At 43.2% G+C, this 15,850-nt stretch overlaps 1 protein-coding gene across 2 annotated transcripts in view; it reads right to left on the reverse strand.

Moving 5' to 3' along the window:
• The window catches only part of KIZ (kizuna centrosomal protein), a 247,657-nt gene that overhangs the window by 202,452 nt on the left and 29,355 nt on the right, over positions 1 to 15,850 (reverse strand). For both annotated transcript variants that reach the window (XM_040351175.1, XM_040351176.1), the window contains exon 4: positions 2,682 to 3,318. In XM_040351175.1, the coding sequence (XP_040207109.1) occupies positions 2,682 to 3,318 (637 nt within the window). The remainder of the gene's footprint in view (positions 1 to 2,681; positions 3,319 to 15,850) is intronic.

Below are 15,850 nucleotides of genomic sequence, written 5' to 3' on the forward strand. Positions count from 1 at the left end.
ATTTTTTTTTTCTAAGTGCATTTTGTGCATGTACTCGAGAGAGGAGCCAGACTGCAGGAGTTGGGAGTAGGCCGGCCTCCCCCAGAGGCAATCTGCCACCTTTCTCCATGCCCCGGGTGGCAATGGCGGGTGTGTGAGGGGGTCCTCCCACACAGCCCACCCTACCTGCTCCGCTTTGAAGCCCAGCGGGGCAGAGGGACTCCCTACAAGGGAGTGAGAGGATTTGCCCGCTCAACCAGCCCCGTTAGTCCTTCGCCTCTCTTTTTAGAGACCGTGTGGTCAAAGTAGGTGCTTGTTAACCCAATTTCGAGTGCGTGTAAGTGTGGTGGTTTTTGTGGGAGGGGGGTGGGCGTACTAAGCGCAGGCTTACCTCGCATAGCACACCCACCAGGAGCCGGGCTGAGACCACCAAACTCAATTCACATGTAGCCGAGACCGGGATCCGAACCCCTAGCTGCAGAGGTGAATGGCTTGTCAGCGCAGTGCCAATCGCGTTGAGCCACCGCAGCTCCCTTAATTTTTGTATTTTAATTCTGCACTGATTGCCTTTGAAATTGCCCCTGCCCCCTATTAAATCCAATCTGGGGCCAAAACCAGGGACAGACTTGGTCCAGGGGACAGTGTCCTCAATCAGAGGACTGTCCCCTGAAACTGGGGATGTCTGGTCACCCTAGCCTATTCGTAGGAGGAATAGTATCCCATGATTGGTATTGGTGGAAGAAATAGTGCCCCATTGTTGGAGTCAGTGGGAGGAATAGTTCCCCAAGGGCCGGATAAAGGCTAGCAAAGGGCCATATCTGGCCCTCGGGCCGCAGTTTGGAGACCACTGCTCTAGGGTGTTCGTAAAAAAAAATTATAATGTTTGGGGGTTCCAAGTAATTTTCTAGAAAAAAAAAATATGTTTTTAACTTGTAAACAACAAATCTCAGAAAGAGATTAAACAGTCCACATTCAGTGAAAGTTCATGTACTGCAAAGTGCTCCATGCTGAAATCAATGCAAACTCATTAAAGAGTCCACATTCAGTGAAAATTAATGAACTGCAAAGTGCTCCGTGCTATAATCAATACATAATTAATATACACCAATAAGCTGTGATACTATGAAACTGATGAGGCTGTACTTTTTGCCACTGATGAGGCAGCACTCTTAAGCTGCACTGATGGCAACTGATGAGGCTACACTGATAATGCCGATACTCTGATTCATTAGTGGGCATCATTGCCCATCAGTGTGACGGCACTCTTAAGCTGCACTGATAAGGCAATACTAATAGGCTGCACTGGTGGCCCCTAATGAAGCTGCACTGATGGCCACTGATAAGGCTGCACTGATGGGTACGGATATGCTTTATGTTAATATGGTTAAAGTTGTTAATATTTATTTTTGGAAATTAATTCTGCATAAAACATTTAACAGTGTAATTTCATGAGATAATCTACAAGGGCATTTTTAGGGGCGAGGCAGGGTAGGGGTTGGGTAGGGCAAATGGTGGCTAGTAACTCTTAAGGCCTGGCTAGTGGCCTAAGGCAGCACAAATTCTAAATACACCACTGGCCAGGTTAGTACACGCTTCTAAAATTATGGCATGGTGAAAGTTAGCCTACCTCTTGGGTTTGGTAAGTGGAACCACAATCAAAACGCAACTCGTTCAAGTGCATGAGACCATGCGGCTACCGCACTGCAACAGCATGCCATGCACACAATGGCACGTGATCGCCATGTTGTGGGCTTTAGATGGTTACCACAGGATGCAACATATCGCTCCTAGCAAGTGCCCCCAAAAACTGATCCACTTTGGATTGCTTTTCAGAAGGCTAGTAAACACAAGGGGGTAGATTCAGGTAGCAATTACGCCTGCGTATCCATAGATACGCAGCGTAATTGCCAAGTAGCGCCGGCGTATCGACTTTCTGTATTCAGAAAGCTTGATACGCCGACTGTAGCCTAAGATATGACTGGCATAAGGCTCTTATGCCGTCGTATCTTAGGCTGCATTCTTACGATGGCCGCTAGGTGGAGTTCCCGTAGTGGTCAGCGTAGAGTATGCAAATTGCATACTCACGCGATTCACAAATGTACGCCAGCCCGGCGTTCGAGTTTTATGTCGTTTGCGTTCGTCGATTTCTGCGTAAGGCTGCTCCTGCTATTAGGAGGCGCAGCCAATGGTAAGTATACACGTCGTTCCCGCGTCGCGATGAGTTTGCGTAAGTGAATCGTGAATGGCGCTGGACGCCATTTACGTTCACGTCGAAGCAAATGAAGTCCTTGCGACGTAATTTACCGCAATGCACGTCGGGAGCATGCGCAGTACGTTCGGCGCGGGAACGCGCCTAATTTAAATGATCCACGCCCCCTACGGGATCATTTAAATTACGCAAGCTTACGCCGGCCACTTTTACGAAACGCCCCTGCAAATTACGGAGCAAATGCTTCGTGAATGAAGCGTAGCTCAAGTAATTTACGGAGGCGTAGCGTAAAAACGGTACGTTGCGCATCCGTAGTAGTGCGCGCCCCTACCTGAATCTACCCCCAAGGTCACAGAGAGTGTGACAATTGTATGTGGAAAAAAAAATTAAACTCCAGTTGTCACCAACAGTCGTTAAGCGGTGGATAAAAAAATACTAAAAGCATAAAAAAGGTAAGGAAAGGAAAAAAATAAAAAGATAAAACTCATCATACCCGTCAGATTTTCGACAGTGCTATACTTGTTTGATGTCTCTTTATTGATACAATCACCAACAGCAGGTGGAAATCCAGAGGGGCTTGTGTGTGTAAATCTCTCCTCATTATGAACCAGCCTTTCATACACCAGCAAATCTTCCACCTTGTTACTTGGACTGTCTTTCGGTAAATCCTCCATTCCGTCCTCTGGACTTAATCTTTTCCGAGTCTGTGTGCTAAGTTGTACAGATTGCTTGTTTTCGGCTAAGTGTTCCATACCACGGCGAGTCTTGTCGATCTCTGTGCGCTGTGTCGCTGCGTCCTCGGAAGAAGCGATGGATGTGACCGGCATAATCTGCGAGGATGATGCCTCCACATCTATTTTGTCAGGCTTATTTAAGCACTGAGTATCACTATTAGCTGGTACTACACAGCTGTCTGTCAGATTGCTGTTTATTGCTGCCTGTCTGACTGAATGTGGGTCAGAAATAGAAAAGCTCTTTGTGGGCTGGGGAGATTTCCTCTGTGTAAGGCAATGTTCAATGCTTGAGTTGGCTGACATTTGGCGGCCCATGAAGATTGTTGCTGGATGATAGATTCTTCTTGACATGTCTGAGCCCGTGTTAATTTCTGCCTGTCGCCAACCCCGCAGCATCTGGAAAATAGAGGTTGTAGAGCTTTAAGAGAGAACTGAATACTAGAAAATAATTTTCTTTTTTTCCATTAAAAATTGACATGTTTTTCAAGTGCAGGCATTACAATGCTTCCGGATATTCGATAGAAAACATATTTCGTATCTTTGAATCTCTGGTTGTATTTAAAGCAGGAGTTCACCCGAAAAAAAAAATTTAACATTAGATTGATGCTCATTTTGTCAAGGGGAATCGGGTAGTTTTTTTTTAAATCGAAGCAGTACTTACCTTTTTAGAGAGCGATCTTCTCCGCCGCTTCCGGGTATGGTCTTCGGGACTGGGCGTTCCTATTTGATTGACAGGCTTCCGACGGTCGCATACATCGCGTCACGAGTAGCCGAAAGGAGCCGAACGTCGGTGCGGCTCTATACGGCGCCTGCGCACCGACGTTCGGCTACTTTCGGAAAATCGTGACGCGATGTATGCAACCGTCGGAAGCCTGTCAATCAAATAGGAACGGTGGAGTAGCGCTAAAGAGGAAGTTGTACCGCTGAGGAAGTTGCTACAACGTAACGCGTATGGGGGAAGGAGCCTGAAGTCGCTTGCTGCCATCGCTGAGAAGACACATGTTGTGTGTATTTCCTTTATGCTGGTTTGCCTTTCGGGCTAATGTTCTGGATCGTTTTAACAGATAAGCTCCATTCCAACATTCAGAATCCAGGGATTTCAGCTTGACTAGATCCGTTAGGATCTTCCATTCTGGTAAGGGTCAGCAAGCTATATTTACCATTTGGACCCAGAGTTTTTCCTTCATAGCTACAGCAGTGTGCTACACTCAAATTTGACACACGTTTGGACTATTAATTTTTTATTTTTCATATATCAATTTGTTCACATTTTTGATAGTTATTGGACTCTTATGTAGCCTTCTCATTGATTTAGAAGTTATATAAAGGCCTTTCACTCTTTAGCGCTACTCCACCGTTTGTTTATGATTTATATGTTTGTATAACATTTTTGAGTTAGCGGCTTTATTTTCTTTTTCACTTTTGTATTGGTAAGCGCACTTTTTTACTTTTTATAATCAAATAGGAACGCCCAGTCCCGCAGCCCATACCCGGAAGCGGCGGAGAAGATCGCTCTCTAAAACGGTAAGTACTGCTTCGATTTTAAAAAAACTACCCGATTCCCCTTGACAAAATGAGCATCAATCTAATGTTAAAAATTAACTTTTCGGGTGAACCTCCACTTTAAAGCAGAACTTTCCCCCTTTAGCAGCTCCGCGTGATGATAGGAAACCATCCTACATCCAATAGGTAAACTAAAAATGTTACCTTTAAATTACAGTTTTCCCACTTCCTGGTTGAGTGAGGCACTGGTGATGTTACCAAGGCACCACAGATGCATTGTGGAAAGGCTACATCACCATTAACATCTCCCTATGATGATGTTACATAGTTAGTCAGGTTGAAAAATAAATAAGGCTGGGTTCACACATGCTGTGCCCGCGGCTCGCAGCAGGGGGTCTGGTGCATCCCTGTTCTCCATTTCAGGTGCGAATCCGGTTCGATTTTTTGCCTGAATTTGCAACCTGAAACGGAGCCAAAGACGCACCTAAGGCCGCCTCGGAGGTGTGTGAACCGGCTCACCCCTTCTGGGTGAGGAAAACCCAAACTCTGCTACTAAAATGAGGTTGTGGAAAAAACTGTTTCATGTGATGTCATACATTAGGGTTGTCCCGATACCACTTTAAGACCGAGTACAAGTAGCGATACTTTTTTTCAAGTACGCACCAATACCTATTACCGATACTTATTTTTAATGTCATGTGACAGTGGCAAATGTGTCAATATTATTATTATTTTTTTTTTTGTTATTTTTTTTTACAGTGCTTTCCTCTCTTTTTTTTTTAGCCCTGTTGGGGGGCTTTGGTGAGATTTCAGACCCCTGACATCTTCCCTTTGAGACAAAGAAAGGGACTACGGACACATATTCCCCAGTCCCTTTCTCTGCAGCCTCAGCTAAAATTAATGGACAGAAGATCCTCTCCATTCATAAACTGAAGCATCGTAAACACAGGTTACGATGTTTTAGTTATGTGAATGGACAGAGTCAGTGATCACTGACTCTGTTCATTCGGAAAAGGTAGGAGCCGGGTTTAACGGCTCCTACCTCTGCTCTACATCCTGACAGATCGAGGAGGACATTAAGGGGGACACGATGCGCGGAGGGGAAGAGCAGCAGGAGGGGGACACGGAGCGCGGAGGGGGACATGCAGCGCGGAGGGGGGACACGCAGCGCGGAGGGGGGACACAGAGTGTGGAGGAGGACAGCAGCAGCACGGAGGGGGATACAGGGACAGTCAGCGGTGATCGGTACGGCTTTGGGGGGGAGTTACAAGCAAGCAAGTTTCTTCAGGCAACAATGAAGCATGGTAGAGGGTCCTTGCCCGATTGGGGCTGCATTTCTGCAAGTGGAGCTGGAGATTTGGTCAGAATCAAAGGTGTCCTCAATGCTAAGAATACAGGCTAATACTTATCCATCATGCCATACCATCAGGGAGGCGTGTGATTGGCCCAAAATGTATTGCAACAGGACAATGACCCCAAAAATACAGCCAATGCCATTAAGAACTATCTTTAGTATAAAGAACAACAAAGAGTCTTCAAGGTGATGGGTTGGCCCTCCCAGAGCCCTGATCCCAACATCATCGTGTCTGTTTGGGATTACCTGAAGAAACAGAAGGATTTGAGGCAGCCTACGTCTACAGAAGATATGTGGTTAGTTCTCCAAGATGTTTGTATCAACCTGCCGAGTTACATGCATGTACATGCTTTTAGACGTGTTTCAGTTCAAAAAAGTGGTGTGAACTAGGGCCATTGTAAAATATGGTATTTGCTGTACATACATTCTGGACACGTTTTAAAAAACACATGAAAGTATCTGGTGTGAACCAGCCATAAATGCCATTTCACCAGTGAAAGTACCCTTATTAGCAACTTTTATTCCCTTAGGTACTCTCAAAGTGATTGTTATTTTTATTTAAAACAAAAGACTTTCCAAACGTGTTATACTTGCCTGCCCTGTGCAGTGGATTTGCAGAGAGCAGCCTGGATCCTCCTCTTCTTGGGTCCCTCTTCTGTGCTCCTGGCCCCTCCCTCCTGTCGAGTGCCCCCTCAGCAAGCAGCTTGCTATGGGGGCACCAAAGACGAGTCACAGCTCCCTCTGTCCATTCAGACACAGAGCTGCAGCAAAGCCCTGTCCCCTCTCTCTCCAGATTGACTGACATAGAATGAATTAAGATAAAAAAAAAAATATGACTTTACAACCCCCTTTAAAATATTAATAAACTTTTTTTTTTTTTTTATTAAAATAAAAACATGCTATGCTCACCTGCTCAGTACATTGGTATTGCACAGAGTGGGCCCCAGTCCTCCTTTTCTTGTGTCCTGCAAATATATGCCTGAGCAGCTGAATAAGGGATTATCTAACATCCAACAATGGATGGACTCAAACAGGCTAGGCCTTAACGCCGACAAAACTGAGCTTTTGCTGATCGGCCAACAGGCCAACTCTACCTTTTTACCTGCCTGGCCATCCTCGTTTGGCCCTGCCCCAACTCCAGCTAAGCAGGTAAAAAATCTGGGTATAATTTTTGATGCTGAACTAAGCTTCGTACCTCACGCAAAATATTGCATAAAATCAGGCAACTATCATCTGCAATTATTATGGAAAATTAAGAATCTCTTCACTCTGCACAACCGTATGATCTTAGTTCATGGACTTATCCACTCTAGGTTAGATTGTTCTAATGTTTTCTTTCTAGGGCTCCCACAGAAGTGGATAAAACGATTGCAGATTACACAGAATCATGCTGCAAGACTAGTCACAAACTGCCCAAGGCGGAATCACATCTCCCCGGTGCTTAAGAATCTACACTGGCTCCCGATAGCAAAACGGGTTGAGTTCAAGGCACTCTGTCTGGTGTTTCAAGCCTTTTGGCAACTAGGTCCGATGTACTTATCAAATATGACACAACACTACTGTCCACCCAGAGAGCTTCGCTCGACTGACGCCCTGTTAGCAATTATTCAATCTAGTCGATCAGCTTCAAAAGGTGGCCGCCGACTCCAAACACTGGGGAATTCTCTTTGGAACCAGCTCCCTCATCAGCTCCGAGCATCCTCCTCCTTGATGGCCTTCCGTAAGGGCTTGAAAACACTTCTTTTTTCACAAGCCTACAGATAGAGACTTGGCCTTCCAAGCCCTTAGCAGGACGCTGCCTTAATCCCAGGCTGCGGTCCATGGTCAGGGAGTAGGGATAGGCTTTTTGTGCCCTGACACCCCCCCCCCCCTTATTTTTATATTTCTGTTTATCTCTTGTCTGTTCCCCTCTTTTACTTAGATGTCCTAGTTTCTTATTTTTGCTCTTGGGAACTGGATACCCCCAGCTTGTTGGTAAGCGCTTAGACGCGAGTTTCACAACTCGCATTCGGCGCTCTATAAGTATTTATTCCAATCCAATCCAATCCAAAGGTGATCCCGACTCCTCGTCTTTGTGTTACCCCCATAGCAAGTCGCTTGTTATGGAGGCACACAGTGTCTGCACGCTCCCGATCTGTGTGTCTATGGAACCGCGGTCAACAGACTAACACAGCGGGACTTGATCCCACCCCCTACTTCCTCCTCACTGCATTTGATTGACAGCAGCAAGAGTCAATGCCTTCTGCTGCTGCTCGAGTACTGTGTGAAGAGGAAAAGATGGGTGAATAGATGCAGTCTAGACAACGCTAAATCTATTCTCCACTCTCTTCTCCTTCACACAAGGAAGGGGATGGGGGCAGAGAAATAGCAAAGAATGCATTAAGGTAAAAAAATGGTTTTAGCTTCAGTATCACTTTAAGTACCTCTTCAAATGGACGGTATCTGTTCCAGTCAGTAGGAGACCTGTGAATAGAGTCCCTGCTGAATGTCACTTTTGTGACATGCGTGTCCGTTCAGGTTTCTCTTCCAGCCTGAAACTGGACTCATGCTAGGTGTATGGGCAGGCGGGTATAAACGGATATGTGTGGAGATGGGGGATACTATACACATACCAACTGATTAAATAAAAATAGAACAGTATGGAGTAAAATGCTCTAAAAATTAGTAGGTGAAGTCTGAAATAAGGTCAGATCGCCTGGACAGAAAGTCAGACAAAAACCTTTACATTAGGGACAAAGGCAGTGAAACAAGTTTCCTTAAGCCCTGGTTCACACTGGGCTGCGGGAGTGAAGCCGTGCGAGTTCAGCTGAACTCACACGATTTCACTCCCGCTGGCAGTCCCGATTTCGGACGCGATTTAAGAGACATCTGTGCAGGTTTCTTGTAAATCGCGGCCCTAAATCGCAAAAAGTAGTACAGGAACTACTTTTTGAAATCGGTGCAGCGCCGCAGATGCGGCGTCGCACCGATTAGGACAGTGTCATTGCCGACAAATGCCGCCGATTTCACAAGTGAAATCGCATCTCAAATCGTACCCAGTGTGAACCTGGGCTAAAACCCCATTCACACCTTGTGCAGCGGGAACAAGTGTTTTTAGTTTACATTTCCACGCGTCATGCATAGGCCAGGGCAACCCATTCACTTGAGCAGGCTGCCCTACATGTGTCAAAGAAGCTCCCACACCCTATCAGACGTGTCGCTTATTTTTTCAATGCACCATTTGGAGTGACAAAACATGCATCTGCTAACTGAATTTGGGGTAACATTAACAATTATTGTCACTGCAAGCGCAATGTTTCCTTTGTCGCGGGTTTAGGAAACGCAAAGTGTGAATGTGGCCTAAAGCTGAAGTTTAGCCAAGAAAAAAAATCCTACAGCTTTGGAGGAAGGCCTGTCCTCTTTTTGTCTCTGAACTTCCAGTGCTGCAATTGTTGAAACCTTCAGGCAGAACAGCAGTACAGATGGTCCGATGGGGACACGCCCCTCCTTCCTTTGCAATCATTTAGAACTTTTCTCAATGGGGAGAGGGCAGGAAGGGGCGTGTCCCCATCGGACCTCTGTAATGCTGTTCTGGCTAAGCTGTAACCATTGCAGTGCCAGAAGTTCAGAGACAGTAAGAAGATGCAGCATCCTTGCAGTGGGGATTTCTCCAGGATATAGCTGCCTGCACTTCATTAAAGGTAAGTAATGTGACCAAAGCTGCAGAGAATTTTTTAACTAAACTTCATCTTTACAGGGAAGGAATAGTATGATCATTGTTGCCATATTTGTCCCATCAGGTAGAATACCCTTCAATTCGTGTCCTCATGAGAAAGCCACTAGGGCACAAAGTGAGTAGCCCCTGAAAGAAGCACAAACTGCAGAATTAAGCCCACAAAACTTTATTGCTGTGTTGCCTACAGCTGTTATCATTTTTTTAACCACTTCAATACAGGGCACTTTCACACCCTTTTCTGCCCAGGCCTATTTTCAGCTTTCAGTGCTGTCACACTTTGAATGAGAATTGCGTGGTCATGCAATACTGTACCCATATGACATTTTTATCATTTTGTTCACACAAAGAAAGCTTTCCTTTGGTGGTATTTAATCGTCACTGTTTTTTTTTATTATATGCTAAATAAACAAAAAAAAAGGACAAAAAAAAAACACGTTTCATTATTTCGGTTATAAAATTTTGCAAATAAATAATCTTTCTTCATAAATTTAGGCTAAAATGTATTCTGCTACATTTCTTTGGTGAAAATAACTCTAAGAAGTGAATATTCATTTAGTCTGTAGGAAAGTTATACAAACTATGGTATTTATCTGATAATCGAGCAATCCCGATGTACTAACGATCTCATTTCTTGATGTCCCAAAAGCCAGGACAGTACAAATACTTTGGAAAGTAGACATTCCAGGGTATTTAGTAAGAGGCATGGCAAGTTTTTTGAAGTTGTAATTTTTATTTATTTTTTAAAAAAAAGGAAGAAATTAAAAAATAAACATTTTGATTTATTATTTTTTTTACATACTGTCACCAGTGCAGTACAGCATCATCATATAACAGGTGTGGCGGTGATCAGGGACACAGACTGGTGACAATTTTATAAATAAAAAAGTCCGTGCTCCTACCCATACATCACATAGAAAGCAAGGTTCCCGGGTGATCGATCCACAGTCGCTGGCTAGAGAAGAGTAATATAGAGTAGAGTAATGAAAAAAAGATGATCCGCACTCCAGTCGTTGCTCTTTAAAATTAGTAGTGTTTATTAACAAGCCACAGTGGACAAACGCAAATAGGAATGGTTGACGCGTTTCAGCCTATAAGGCCTTAGTCATAACCACGTACTATTCTGGGGAAGTGATCAGGACTTTTTTTCTTTTTTTTTACACAAATACGATTGCTATAAGCAAGCATATTTGTTGTGATTAACTGTGACAACACAATTGTACACAATGGATGGCAAAAAAAAAGGAAGAAAAGGGAAGCCATCCATTGTTTACAACCGTCATCTGACCTGCTGTGATTGGTCACAGCAGTCACATGGTACCTACAGAGACCTGGTACACTGATCAGTCATTGGTTGTGTCCAGTGGACACAGCTGGTGATGAATTGTGTAGTTGAACTTGGAAACGAGAGAGGGACAGTATTGCATTCACCCCGGCACACTGTTCCTCTCTGCTCTGACATTGTGGCGTATTCCTTTTTGCACTTCATACTCCATACTGGAATTGACCATGTGGCTGAAAGGGTGTTGCAGTGACTCCTACCTATGGAGTACATCATTGATAAAATATGTCACCAGCACATCTACTAGCTTGTTTAAAAGTCTGAAGCCCTTTATTCATGTATGATCACATAGAAAATCCTTTCTTTTCTATCTAATCATACAAGAATAAAGAGCTTTAGACTTTGAAACAAGCTGGTTGGCATGTTAATGACATATTTTATCCTTTGCTCCAACCAACGCACTGTGAGAGCTGCTGAGAAAGGGGTCCCATGATAGCTAATAACTATCAGGAAGAATTTTTAAGATGGTTTTCTTTAAAGAAATTGTAACTTGATTTGTTATTGGAGGTTTCTTCGTCTACTATGCGTGTGCCATTTTATATCACATGTATACATCTGTTTAAATACAGTTCTAAGTACAGCTAATAGTCTGAAAAAGCGGGTCTGAATGTCTCCACTTTAGAATGGCTCTTTAGACAATTAATGATAATTAAATGTAAATTTCACATTAAATGTAAAAAATTTAATTTTTGGTTTATTGCCCAGGATAGTGACCAGATCTTATGAGACAATGTGAAAGGATAATGGGCAGCAGACCTCTACCTTGAACTCTGGTAATATGTTATCAAGTGATTATAGGGGAGGTATTGATTACATTAACAATGAAGAAGAATTGATTTCAACAGCAAGATGTTAAATCACACTTTGGAACAACAACATTTTAATTTCAGTGACCTTGACTGCTATCAATTACAGTGGCAAATACGAGATATTAATTACTGTGACACTATTAAATATTACCTACGCTGAAATCTTTGGGCATTAAAAAGCTTTTAAATTCCATAGTAAAAGGAAGACTATCAATTACAAGGGCAGTACAGTGTTATGGTTGGGGGTCATTAAATACCTGGCATTGAGTGCATTAATGAGCGACATTTAATCACTTCCCCTGACGAGTAGCGGTGTCAAAAATTAGGCACTTTCACATTGGCATTTATATGCCTTTTTAGAGCACTCCCTTAGGTAGGTTGGTCTCTATATATTTAATTCCAAAAATATTGTTAATGTGGAAAATTATAGGCAAAAGGTAAGAACTGTAACTGAACATCTCTAATTAACTAAGTTGGCAAACTGTATTGGGAAACTAATGGCTGCTTTTCAATGCAATTCCTCTTCAACCTTTTCCCCTACAGCAAGGGGGTGTCAAACCTGCAGCACAAGACAGCTATGAATACTGCCCAAGAGAAAATTGTATACTTACTTATAAAATGTTGATTTTTTTTTGGGGGGGGGGGGGGGCATTTTTTTGTAAAAATGCATTTACACTTAGCGAACAATTGACAGTGTCTCTTTACTGGACTTTTATCAGTTTTATTTTACCAAAGAAAAACATCCCACTCTTCACAATCACGCCTTATTCATGGCATCAATTTTCGGCAGCACCTATATTTGTGAGCAACTAGTTGAAGCACACAAATTAGAACCAATCTCTGTATCTGTATCAATATCTGATGAGCACCTTGACATTTCATTGAGAATTGCTACATCCATCCAACCAGATGTTGGTGCGTTAGTTTATCAAAAACAGTGCCAAATATTGCACTAGTTTTATGTTGCCCTCTTACTTTTATGTTTCAATATTTTTTATTAAAGTTTAACAATACAAGGTATAAAGATCTCGGTTTTTCATTGCACAGTATACAACCTAGTTAGGGAGTCAAACATTGATTATTCCAAAAGACTTGAGGATTTCTCTACACATTGCATACAAGGATCGTACTCATTTCCTGACGTGGACTGTAAAACATCTGCTCAATAAAGTATGATATATAACCACATCTCAACCAAGAATTCTAAACTGAGTACAGTACCACCGTGTCCATCATCTCTAAGGCCTGTTCCCAACCCAAGGCCCTGGCATATGTTCCACCCGCTGGGATGAACCAGCTCCCCAGTCATCTACCAGGGCAGTCTGGCTCCCCCCGTCCCGCGGGTGTCTCCCTCCATTGCCCAGGTCAGCAATGGTCCACCGAGGGTGGGCACGAGAAACATTACAACAAATAAAACAGAAATTGAGACCCAACAAATGGGAATTTTTAAGCCAAAAGATAGAAGGGGGTGAAACAAAGTGAAGAAAAAGTGTAGAAGAGGGGGGCAGAAAAAGAAGAGAAGGGGAGGAGGAACTACGACACCGTGCCCAGAGACCCATTTCTTAAGAATAGGTCTAGTTTGCGAGTGTCCTGGGGTCGTTCGTCAGTGCCCTCTTACTTTTTATAATAACAAATATTATCAGCTCATCAGCTATCCTTATTGCTAGTTAATTTGCAGTGAATTCTCAAGGTGCTCATCAGATATTTTGGTTCTAATTTTGCCCTTTGTGTGCTTCATCCTTCAAACTAGTTGCTCACAAACATAGGTGTTCACTCCTTCTGTCTCCTCTCGGATTACTAAATTTACTAACAGACATATCAGCCTGGATGTCACACCACTTAAACGAAATCGCTCTCAAACCGAGCTGATAATATTTCTCCCCCGCCCCTCCATGACTTTTCCCATTAACCACTTAACCCCCGGACCATATTGCTGCCCAAAGACCAGAGCACTTTTTGCGATTCGGGACTGCGTCGCTTTAACTGACAATTGCGCGGTCGTGCGACCTGGCTCCCACACAAAATTGGCGTCCTTTTTTTCCCACAAATAGAGCCTTCTTTTGGTGGTATTTGATCACCTCTACGGTTTTTATTTTTTGCGCTATAAACAAAAATAGAGCGACAATTTTGAAAAAAATGAATATTTTTTACTTTTTGCTGTAATAAATATCCCCCAAAAATATATAAAAAAACATTTTTTTTCCTCAGTTTAGGACAATACGTATTCTTCTACATATTTTTCGTAAAAAAAAAAATTTGCAATAGGCGTTTGTTAATAGGCTCTCGCCCAGGAGAGCCGACCTGCAGCCGTACAATGACGGCGGCTGGTCGGCAACTAGTTAAAATCAATAATGCAACCATCAATCCTTCCCCCAACGCCAGGGTACTAGGTGTAATCCTAGACTCTGACCTGTTCTTTCAGCCCTAAATCCTATCATTGTTAAACGCTTGACTTTACCTCCGTAACATCTCTAACATTCGCCCTTTTTAACTAACGAAACCACCAAGCTACTCATTCATTCTCTTGTTACCCCTCACCTTGACAATTGCAACTCCTCTCTCATAGGCTTCTCTTCGGTCTATTAGGAATGCTGCTGCCAGACTCATCTACCTTACCAACTGCTCAGTGTCTGCTATCCCTCGTTGCTAGTCCCTACACTGGCTTCTGATTGCCCAGCAAATTAAATTCAAAATACTAACCAGAACATACAAAGCCATTCACAACTCTCTCCCCAGCTACATCAACAATCTTGTCTCCAAATATCCCTAAAACTGTCCTCTCCGCTCCTCATCTCTGGGACCTATCCAGAGCCTCTCCAATCCTCTGGAACTCTCTACCTCAATCTGTCCGGCTATCTCCTACTCTGTCCGGCTATCTTCTACCCCTATCTCACCTCTTCAGGGAAGCCTATCACGCCTTCAACTAATCATTTTTCACTTCCATCACATCACCCCCCACAGTTATAACCTTTTGCACCACTTGCCCCGCTATCTTAGATTGTAAGCTTTCATGAGCAGAGCCTTCCTAACCCTCTTGTATTATATTATATTGTAAATGTACCGTCTCCCTTTTATATTGTAAACACTGTGTACACTGTTGGCGCTATATACATCCTGTAAAATAAATAATAATAAGTGTATTTTATGAATGGCCCAAGACAATTCCTCTTCTTCCAATGTCTTACAGTTATGTCTTCTGCGCTTAGACACTGCCCTGACGGGTCAGTATTTGGCGCATTATAAATCTATTAAATCAATCAATCAATGTAGTCCAGGAAGGTCAAAAGTTTAGAAAACCCTGCCCCAGAGGAACACCTAGAACAAATTTTCTGATTTAACTGGTTATATAAACCAGTTAAATGGAGCTCAAATGGGGAAAATACTCTTTATATTAGTGGTCAGTAGGAAAAATTTAACCCTTAAGGCCCGTACACACGATCGGATATCCCAACAACAATTGTGTGATGGACGTGTTTTGTCGGATAATCCGACCGTCTGTATGCTCCATCGGACAATTGTTGTCGGAAATGTTGGATGGTCATGCTCTCAAATTGTCCAACAAATGTGTTCCGTCAGATTATCCGATCGTGTGTACACAAGTCTGTTGGACTAAAATCCAAAGTACAAACACACATGCTCGGAACCAATGCTAACCATAAGACAACATTAGCAGAAGTTGCCGAAAGGGTGGCGCTAAAGAGCAGAAAAACACACACGTAGTTTCATGAATGTTGGCTGAAAATGTTCTGCCGTCTGTATGCAGAACAAGTTCACGGCCAACGCCCTTCGGACAAAAATCCACGGATTTGTCCGATGGAAGTCCGATCGTGTGTATGAGGCTTTACAATTGTGTACAGAATGCTACCCTTACTGTTAAAAAGATAATTGTGTCATGCATGTTTTGCCATATAGAATTGGCACTAAAACTATGCAGGTACCATCTGGGGGCAGAGGGGTCAATTAGCCACAGCCCAAGGAAACCCTAGCAACTTTTGGAGGAACCCTGGTTGAGAATGGCTGGTATGGAAATACCGCAATTGCACTGCAAGTGGTTATGTATGGTCTGTATGTAAATGAAATGCAAAATGAAAATGCTACAAAATTATACACGGGTGGTAGACAGATTGAACGAATAACTGCTAAATAGAAAATGTAGTCTTTTATTTCATTGTTGCAGAATATTGTATCAAGGTGTATCTGTATTTAAA

Source organism: Rana temporaria, chromosome 4 (genome assembly GCF_905171775.1).
Source record: "Rana temporaria chromosome 4, aRanTem1.1, whole genome shotgun sequence".
NCBI classification, from domain to species: domain Eukaryota; kingdom Metazoa; phylum Chordata; class Amphibia; order Anura; family Ranidae; genus Rana; species Rana temporaria.